The 9,375-nt window shown below is 55.8% G+C and overlaps 1 protein-coding gene across 1 annotated transcript in view; it reads right to left on the bottom strand.

Annotated features, from left to right (window-relative positions):
- Window positions 1-323: 323 nt before the first annotated feature.
- The window catches only part of OTOG (otogelin), a 90,850-nt gene continuing 81,798 nt past the window's right edge, over window positions 324-9,375 (bottom strand). The window contains exons 48-56 of the mRNA XM_045482522.1: window positions 9,198-9,296; window positions 7,961-8,001; window positions 6,887-6,962; window positions 6,612-6,790; window positions 5,749-5,853; window positions 5,457-5,576; window positions 4,279-4,324; window positions 1,836-1,915; window positions 324-1,749 (exon numbers count right to left, since the gene is read on the bottom strand). Coding sequence (XP_045338478.1) covers window positions 1,549-1,749; window positions 1,836-1,915; window positions 4,279-4,324; window positions 5,457-5,576; window positions 5,749-5,853; window positions 6,612-6,790; window positions 6,887-6,962; window positions 7,961-8,001; window positions 9,198-9,296 — 947 coding nt within the window. The 3' untranslated portion in view covers window positions 324-1,548. The remainder of the gene's footprint in view (window positions 1,750-1,835; window positions 1,916-4,278; window positions 4,325-5,456; window positions 5,577-5,748; window positions 5,854-6,611; window positions 6,791-6,886; window positions 6,963-7,960; window positions 8,002-9,197; window positions 9,297-9,375) is intronic.

Genomic DNA, 9,375 nt, shown 5'->3' with positions numbered 1-9,375 from the left:
CTGGGATATTTGGCCAAAGGGCTGGAGTAGGAGGCTGGCTTCCAGGAGGAGCAGGCAGGAGGGATGCCTGGGTGGAAGTGAAGGTGAGGTAAAGAGACAGAAACATGTGATTCCAGTGGTGGGTGTGACCATCAGGAGTGAGGTCCCCAAGAGTACACAGTGGGGGCAGGGCAGGTGCTGAGGGGGCCACAGTGCTGGGCACAGGTGGGGCAGGACAAGGTGGGGTGACCTTCAGGGCCATAAAATAGAGTCTTTTCTTCACAGCTGAAACTCCTTCAGATTCAAAGCAAACCTGACACCCTGAGAGATGCTCAGAGGCCTGATATCTTTCCGTGGTTTATTGGGTCTAGAACCAGAATACAGATACAAGAACAAAGAGGCTGCAGGAACAGCTGGGGACCATCTTGGCCCAGGCCCCTATCCCCAAACCTAGGGACACTAGGGCAGCCACATATCCCCAGACATACCAGAGCACTGCTGGGGCCTGAACATCCTGGCCTGGACCCCAGCAGCACACAGTGGCATGGGGAGGTGGCCTACAGAGTGGGGTGTGAAGGGGACCCTAGACCTGGCTTTAAGAAGGACACTCTGGTTCAGAGACAAGGTTCTGGGAGATCAGCTGTATGTAGGGCTTGCATTTTCCACTGATAGACGCTTTCCTGCTAAACAGTCCCATGATGCAGAGAGCTAGGAATTGGCTGAGCCACAAAACTCACAGTCAGGCCCCTCCAGAGACCAACTCTACTATGTCCTTGGAGAGAAGGCACATTGCAAAGCCAGGCACTGCCCTTGCAGGCTGAAGGTACCATTAAATAACCAAGGCTCCTGCCCCCATCTCGCAAGAGCCAGCTCACCTCCAGGAAGGCTGGCTGTGGGGGATACGTATAGAGCAGGCATAGGTCTGTTCTTCTAAATCCTTTCCTGAACCACAGTGTCAACAACAGAATACGAGGGCATCCCTCTTGGGGCGATAGGGGACTTGAGGGTCACCAAGCCCCCTCCCCAGTCTCTGGGCCTGGCCTCACAACACTGCTGAGAGGACCCCGGCCTGGGAACCCACCCTCTATGCTTCTGGGAAGTCCTCCTGGGCAGCTACTCACAGGCCTGTGTATTGCAGTTAAAGCCTCCCTTCCTTTTACTGTGTCTGTGGTTCTTCCCTGGTAGAAAGGGCCAAAAGAGAGAATGGGCCACCACATCCTGGCCCTGCACGTGGTCCTGGGTCTAGCTCTGGTCCTTCCTTCTCAGGAAAGCCTTCCCCCTCTCCACTTGTAGCCAGAGTCATGGATTCCCACATCCATGCAGGGGCTGCTGCCCCCAATTCAGGGCCCATTCCAAACCTCAGCCAAGGACAGAGCTGAGTTCCCTGACCCTTCGGGTGTGGCACTTTCCCTGTATGCAGGAGAGGGAGGCCAGAGAAAGAGCTGGTATGGGTGTGGCCCATTCTAGTCACGTTCTGTGCCTCTGCCTGGCATTCCATGCTCAGCACATACCAGCTCTCTACTCCCCAGGAGCTTCCCCCTGCACACTGGGCCAGCCAGCCCCCAGGTCTCAGGACCACTGGCAGGCGCAGTCGGTGGGCTCCTGCACTGTGTAGGGCACCCAGGTGGCGTTGGTGGCACAGAAGAGCTGCACGGAGCGGCGCTGCAGGCCCACCTCCCGGCAGCACTTGCAGAAGCGGGCGTAGGTGTTGATGTTGTAGTTGTAGATGCTGGCGGATGGGCATCTCCCGTCGCAGGACACGAGGTTCACCTGGAGACAGGCAGGCCAGTGAGGCCCACTGTGTAGCCCTGCCCCCCCAACCCCCTCCCACCGCCACTCGGGCAGGCAACACTCACAGGGGTGTTGCTCCTGCATTCATTCTTTCGGATGGTCATACGGATGGTCACCTTCTTGCAGGAGCGCCCATCCTCTTTACCTGGGGGGACAGGCTGGGTGAGGCAGCTATGGCTGAGAAGTGCTGGCAGGGGGCAGCAGGATGGGCCAGACTGGGGCAGTTAGTGTCATGCTAGAGGGTCTCTCTACTGGTGTTAGTGCCCATGCATTAGAGCCCTTTGCCAGCAAAGAGAAAGCCTTCTAACTCAGTGCCCTGGAAAGATGTGGAGATGGCTAGGGCAGGGGAGAAAAGGAACGATGTCTGGATGGCCTCAGGGGCTCTTGGCCAGGGAGGAGGAGGATCTGGAGACCAGGTGGGCTGCTTCCCCACCCCACCCCCAAAGCCTATCTCTAATCCTTGCCCCTGACCCTGGCCATGCCCCCCTCCCGCCCCCCACTCCCCTTGTGCCTCTGGCTCAGCATCAGCATTCTGACTCTGAGAGGGCTTCTGGGTAAAGAATCTGCAGTTTCCTGGATGTCTGGAAACCCCAGTCCCGAGCAGATGCTTGCACGCCTCAGGCTCACTGGGTTTCCTTTATCCATCAGACAGGGCCAGGGATTTGCCCACTTCACACAGTTGTCACAGAGGTGGAAAGTGATACGCAGGTTCCTCTGCCTGGACCACGCCTCCCACAGACAAGCAAGCTCAGGGCCATTCCTGCCCTCACTGGCTCAAATAGCTCATCCTTGGGCCCTTCCTTCACCACTCCTGAAACTATAACGCCCACCCTCCCTCCACCCTGTGCTCCCTCCCTGCCCCCTCCCTTGCCTTATTTCTATCTGGGGCACTGTCACCATGATGTCCCCAGTATGCTGGGGAAACGGAAGCTTTGGGCCTTCCTTTGAACGGCCCCTTCCACAACTTGTGGGTTCTTTTCTCATTCTCAATGAATACTCGCTTTCACACCCTGATACAGGACTTGTAAGTTTGTGTTCTTTCTCTTATGAGGCCCCCCCAAGTTGCATAAGTTTCAATCCCCATAAAACTGGATGCATCCATCATATATATTTGACTTATTATGCGGGGCTCTCCCACTACAACATCAGCTCCATAAAGCTTTATTTATGCTGTGTCTGCAGTGCCTAAAACAGGGCCTGGCATATTGATGCTCAATAAATATTTGTCTGATGCATGGGCTCCCTCTGTCACTAAGGGTGCCTGCCAGAAACAGGGTGGAATCCTTTCTTGTGGCCTCTTGGCCTCACCACAGTGGGTTTCCTATCATCCCAGTGGAGGACTCCTGGCCAGAGCTAAGTTCACTTTTTCCTCCTTCCCTGTTTCCAGGAGGCAAGAGGACCAAGGGCTGTCCCGGCCAGGGCCCTCGGGGTCCCAGACCAAGGCCAGCTGAGTGACAAGTGGGAGCAAAGTGGTGGTGGCATTCGGCATTGATGGGTCCAGGAGAGGGGGAACCGCTGAAGCATTCCCACGCAAGCCCAAGGGATGAGGCTCGCTACCCAGCATGCACTGTTGGCTGAGAAAGGCCTTTGCCAGAGGCAGGGAGCAGAGGCCCCGCCCTCCCCTCCCCCACCCCCAGAGCTGGGGCCACCTAGCAGAAGGAACGTTGTTGGGAATAGCAACGTGGCTGCATGCCTCAGTCCTGTGGGTTTCCGAGAGGAGTACCTGGGTGGCAGTGGACACTAACCCGTGGAGGAGAGGCGGGGCTAACAGGGACCACAGGAAACAGGGTCCCCGGGGAACCTGGGGAGAGGGACACGGGTCGTAGGTCACACGGGAGCACATGGAATATTCAGGGAACATGAGTTGCGGGTCGGAGATCAGCCAATGAGGCACTGAGCCCAGCTTCCTTGCAGTATGCGAGGTGGACACAAAAGGGTGTCAAATTCTACATCCCTCCAAAGGACAGTCTGAGGACCCTAGGGAGAGGGGAGGCGTGTAGACAAAGGTCCTAAAGCTGACTAGAATGTGCATGCTTATGTGGCTCGGGCTGCAGGTTCCAGGGGCCAGGTGTGAGTCCAGGTCACTCGGACTGAGACAGCGACCCTGTGGGCCTGAATCCCCCCCGGGGGGAATCTCTGAGACAGGGCTCCTGACCACAAGGAGAATTCACCTGGGGGGCTTCTGGGCTGGGGGTCTTGGCAGGGGCAGGAGGAGGCAGAACAGCTGATGAATCTCTGACCTCCTGGACTCAATAGCCCAATGTCCCCTGTCTCCATCAAGAAGTAAAGGCGTTTTGTTGGGATAGGGTCAGGAGCATGGGCTCTGCCCACCCGCATATCTGCGCCAGTGCCGTGAGCCCCATGGTAGCGGTGTGATCCCTTCATCTAAACCCCCGAAGAACTAGCACTGGAGGTGCCAGGCCAGGAACCCGGCCCTCTGAGCCCTGACAGGATACCCTGTCCCCCGACCAGAGACCTCACCCCTGGGCCTCCACCGTGCTCACTCACATGTCCTGCAGCATCCTTCCAAGGAAGGTACCACTGAGCCCCCAACCTAGAGGGAGAGGAGGGGAGGTGAGTGGGAGAGCCCATCCCAGGCCAGAAGCCAAGATCCCAGCAAAAGGCACAAGAGCCTTGACTCAGCTTTTCCTCCCAAGATGCCCCAGGGCAGGTGCGCCAGGCCCTGCTGTCCATCAGGCCCTGGCCAGAGGGAGAAGGCACCCCTGGGCTGGCCCTGGGAGAGCCACAGGGACTAACTTGACTGGCTGGGCCACTGGCATAAAAGCTGCCAGTGGCCCCAGTAAGACCGGAGGCTGGGTTAAGATGGTGAGATCCTCCCATCTTTCCAGTGGCGGCTTCCCTCCTGCCCCATCCTGTGCCCACATTAGTGCTTCCTGCACAGAGGGTCCGGGAGGGGAGCGACACAGGGGCTGACCCATTTGGGTCAGTGGCCTGGGCTCCATCCCAGCCCTGGATAAGTCATCCTTTTCCTCTGGGCTCCATTTTCCCACCCTTAAAATGGGTGCAGTTATCCCTTATAGCCCTCCTCCTCTATTATGAAATGGATAAAACAATGATGTGACAGTTCTTCATAAATAAGTATTGTGTGTGTGAGCACATGCATGTGATTTTGTGAACATATACATGTGTGGTTTTGTAGTGCGAGTGTGTGTGACTGGGAGCGTGTGTACTTGTTTTTAAGATCAGAAACCTTTCAATGTCCAGTATTAATCTCAGGAACCTTCCTCATTTAACAATAACCAAACCCTCCAGAAATCCTTTTCCTTGAGGTGTGTGCCCTTAGTGACAGCTGTCCCTGCCAGTGCTGTTTTGGCTAGTGGTAGTGCCATTAGAGCATCAGAGGACTGAACTGTGCACCTGTATGGCGTGTATGTGACGTCTCAGAACATGTGAGGATGTATGTTTGCATACATCCGTGTGCGGCTGTGTGTGTGATGTATGAGGATGTGGGGTGTGACGCATGAGGACGTGGGGTGTGACGCGGTCAGAGCAGGAACACGGAGAGATGTGGAGCTGGGGTGGCAGGGCAGGTACGGCCTCCAGGGAACCCCTCTTCCCTCACTTCCGCACACAGGAACCCCCCACCCTGCAACGCCCCCCGCCGGTAAGACAGGCGATACCCCTGGCTTCAGGCCATGCTGTGAGGGGAGAAGGCTGGCACTGACCTTGGCACACTCGGTCTCGTTGAGTGGCGGGCAGCTGATGGGTGAGCGGACAAGCACAGCGCCCAGGGGCGTGTTGCCACAGTGATGGCGGGTACAGTTTGCGATCCAGGACGCCCCAGGCTAGAGGGCACAGAGGTGGACAATGGGGACTGGGTGGCTAGATGGTCTGAGTGAACAGACAGGGCACAGCTCTTGGGCACAGGTGCTGCCCAGGACCCTGTCTGTGCCTAGCCCTGAGCCCCGGTTGCCTCCTGGGATGCCCTCCCAGGTGGGTGGTTAAGGGGCTGCATACCAAGAACAGGGAGGTGGTGCCGTTGGGGAAAGTGAAGAGGCAGGACACGTTCCTACAGGAGCCACAGCAGGCGGCCAGGTCCCGTGGATGCTCGTACTCCTGATTCTGCAGGACAGGGCGGAACCAGAGGGACCTCAGCCATGTGCCCACCTCCACCCTCCTGCTTTCCTACTGTCTGATGGTCTCTGAGCCCCAAGCCCAGAGAAGCCCCCCTGTAGATGCTCAGAAAGGGAGCTCACTCCCAGCCTCTTATTTCAGACAGGAAGGTCATCCCTTAAGCCTCCTTTACAGCAATTCCTAGACCCATTCCCAGTTGATGAAGAGCATTTCCACCCCTTTCAAAGACAGCACTGCTGGCGATTAAGGGTGCTGGTTTTGTTTCCACGCAGACCTCAGTCTGAGTCCCGGTCCCTGTGGGAATTTGTACAAATGACCGGACCTCCCTAAACCTCAGCTTTCTCATCTGACAAATGGGAATAATGCCAGCCCCTTTTAGCTTTTACTAGAAGCCAGTCGCTATCTTAGAAACTGGGTGTGCAGAAGTGCAACAAAGGGTAACAACATAAACACACAAACCAAAGCAATAGGGAATGTACCAGTCGTAAGTAGGTGCTTCGTAAATACATCTTCTGTCAAATACTCGCCCTTGCCAGACCTTCACTCCTGCCGTTCCCCTCCTGGCCTCTCCCAACCCCGCCTGTTCTCTGCACTTTCTACAGAGGTCTCTGAAGGGTCCCCTGCCCGCACCATGTCTCCTCTTCAGACTTGTCTAGAAAGCTTGAGACTCCTTTGATTCCTGGAGCACCAGGGATCACCCAAGCCAGCCGCTGCCCCTGCCCACCCCCATCCTGCCCCGCACCTACCGCCTCACAGTGCACGTCACACAGCACAGAGGTGGTGTTGATTTGGTAGAAGCTGGTAAGAGGGTCGAGCACGTCAGTGCAGCGGGAGGTGTGGCACACGCCATCAGCCGAGAGTTCCACCACGGTCTGGCCCGGCAGCATCACCCCCAGCTCACGGCTCAGGCACACGGGGGCCTTCACTGGTTGGGCGTGCAGGATGGCAACAGTCACCGGAACCCAGCACGCACATCGGGCCCAGCCTGGCTCTCCCCCACGGGCTTCCCTTCCCCACTCACCGCACTCGTATTTGGCGCATCCACACACGTTCTCCACGCTGTGCAGGAACTCCTCGTCCAGCTGGGACTTCTCCCACTGGGTGGGGCAGAGGCAGTCAGCACCCCACGCTGGGGAAGCCCAGCCCTGCCCTTGGGAGCAGTCTGCCACCGGGGCCCTTGTCTCTATCAGCTGCCTCCTCGCGGTGGGTGGGGAGGGGCTGGCAAGCTCCGGCAAGCTCAGTCACTCCCCAGCCAAGGGAGAAATTCCCAGTATGGCTTCCCCACTGAGGATCACTCCCCAATGTCTTCTTCAGGGACTTAGGCCTCTCCTTTCATCCCAAGAACCCACGGGCCGCATCAGGGAGGGACCATTGCATGGCTTCCAGCCAAGAACCCAGCTTGGCTCATACTATCTCCCTTCCTCCTTCACCAGTTGAAGGGAGGAGGGAGGAGTGGGGGAGAAAATGAGAGGAAATGTGTGCTGGGGGGGTAGGGGGTGAGGAGAATATATAAAATCTAGAAAATTGTGAAAAAACTTTAAACATAACTTCACATTTCTTACAGTATTTTCCCTTCCCTCAGTGGCTGTGCAGTCTGGTGGTTAAGGGCATGGCCTCTGGAGTCAGATTTCCTGGGTTCTAATCCTGACTGTGATTTACTAGCTTCACGATCTGAACCTTAGCTTCCTTGTCTGTATCACTGAGCTCATCATGGAATCAACCTTGTTGGTATGACACTATATACACAAGGCCCAGGAACGTTCCTGACATATAGTTAGCTCTCAATAAGCATGAGCTGCCGTAAAAAGTATCATCACCTTCATCATCTTCATCCTCACCATCCTCACCATTCCCACCATCATCATCTCCACCATCATCATTGTACTTGCTCATCACAATGCTGAAGCATCCTCACGCCCACTCTATAAATGAGGACACTGGGCTCAGAGGGCAGAGCTTAGGACAAGAATGCCAACTTGTGATCCACGGCTCTTTGCACTACATTAAAGGAATAGGGTCTCCAGGGGATGGGAAAGAGTGGAAAGGAAAGGGGGAGGTAGATCATAGACAGTGGGGAGGAGCAGGGTCTCCATACCAGGTGGCACCGGGGCACCGGGATTGTGTCGCAGTCACACTCTGAAAGATAGGAGGGGCCAGGACCTGTCTCACTGGAGACGTCCAGGTGTAAGTCTCCCCGGGCCTCCACGCCGCTCACTCTGGCACAGCCTCAAGCCCAATTGGGATAGGGACTGGGGTGAAGAAGCCAAAATCTCAGCTTCCCTCCAGCCTAGCCCAGCATGGGAAGTGCAGCTTTCCTGGTAGGGCAGGTGGGGGCCGTGATGGGTCCTAAGCTCCACCAGAGGCCGGTGAGGAGAAACAGGCCGACAGACCAATCACAGGTGTCCTTTGTCATCTGGGCTTCATCCTGCCCCATCCTCCTGAAAACCCTTTCTAGAGCAGATGTGGAGCCTCTCCAGGAGGGAACGCATCAAGGGCGGAACTTCTGACCAGGGGCACGTCCTGTTGGAAGGCGACTGCTGTGGCCCCACTAGCAAACTTAACAGACACCACATCAGCTCGAGCTTCAAGGTAAGGAGAGCTCAAGGTCACAGTGCCTGTGAAACGCTCTCCCGGGTCACTCAGTCATGTTTACTATATGCTGAGGCTTTTCTGTGCTCTGGGGACAACACAATGAGTAAAATAGACTAAAATCTCTACCCTCGTGAAGCTTACATTGCAGGCCTGGAAAAAGACAGTGAAATAAATGCAAAATAATTTCTCAACTCTTTTTAAGTAACATTTTATATAAAGCTCACTGGTATTCACTATTGATCATTGATGCTCCCAAAGGAGTTTGAGGTAATTTTTGTTTGTTTGTTTGTTTGTTTATTTGGGGGGGGAGGGGCGGAGAGAGAAAGCGGATCTCGAGCAGGCTCTGCAAGAGCACAGAGCCCGACATGGGCCTCGAACTCACAAACCATGAGATCACGACCTGAGCCGAAATCAAGAGTCAGACACTTAACCAACTGAGCCACCCAGGTGCCACGGAGGTAAATTTTAACAAAAATCATGCTTACTAACAGCTGCAATAAAGACTTGCTTTAGAAGGAAAAACCTTTTGGGAACAAGGAACTTGATTTTTCCCTGGGGAGAAAAAGGTGTAGGAATGCTAAGCACCCAGAGATCAGATGCAGGGCGAGGAAGGTGATTTTGGCAGCTTCCATCTGGGGATTCTGGAGGGACAGTGGTGGGTCATTCCTCCCCTCCCTTACTCTTCACGGGGGCCCTGGATCCCTGCCTTTGGGGAAGGGCATCCCTGGCCAGGGACTTACCACAGGACTTGTAGGGGCAGCAGCGGTCTGGGCTCCACACCTCCACCAGAGCAGTGCCCATGCCACACTGTACTTGGGGACAGCGGAAGCTCTCACACACTGCGAGGGAGGGGAGGTAGGGGACACATCAGCTGCAGATACCTGGAGCAGAAATCCCCAGAATGCAACATTGGCTAAT

Source organism: Leopardus geoffroyi, chromosome D1, assembly GCF_018350155.1.
Source record: "Leopardus geoffroyi isolate Oge1 chromosome D1, O.geoffroyi_Oge1_pat1.0, whole genome shotgun sequence".
NCBI lineage: Eukaryota > Metazoa > Chordata > Mammalia > Carnivora > Felidae > Leopardus > Leopardus geoffroyi.
The sequence above is the reverse complement of the archived record's forward strand: the minus strand, read 5'-3'. Positions and strand labels throughout refer to the sequence as shown.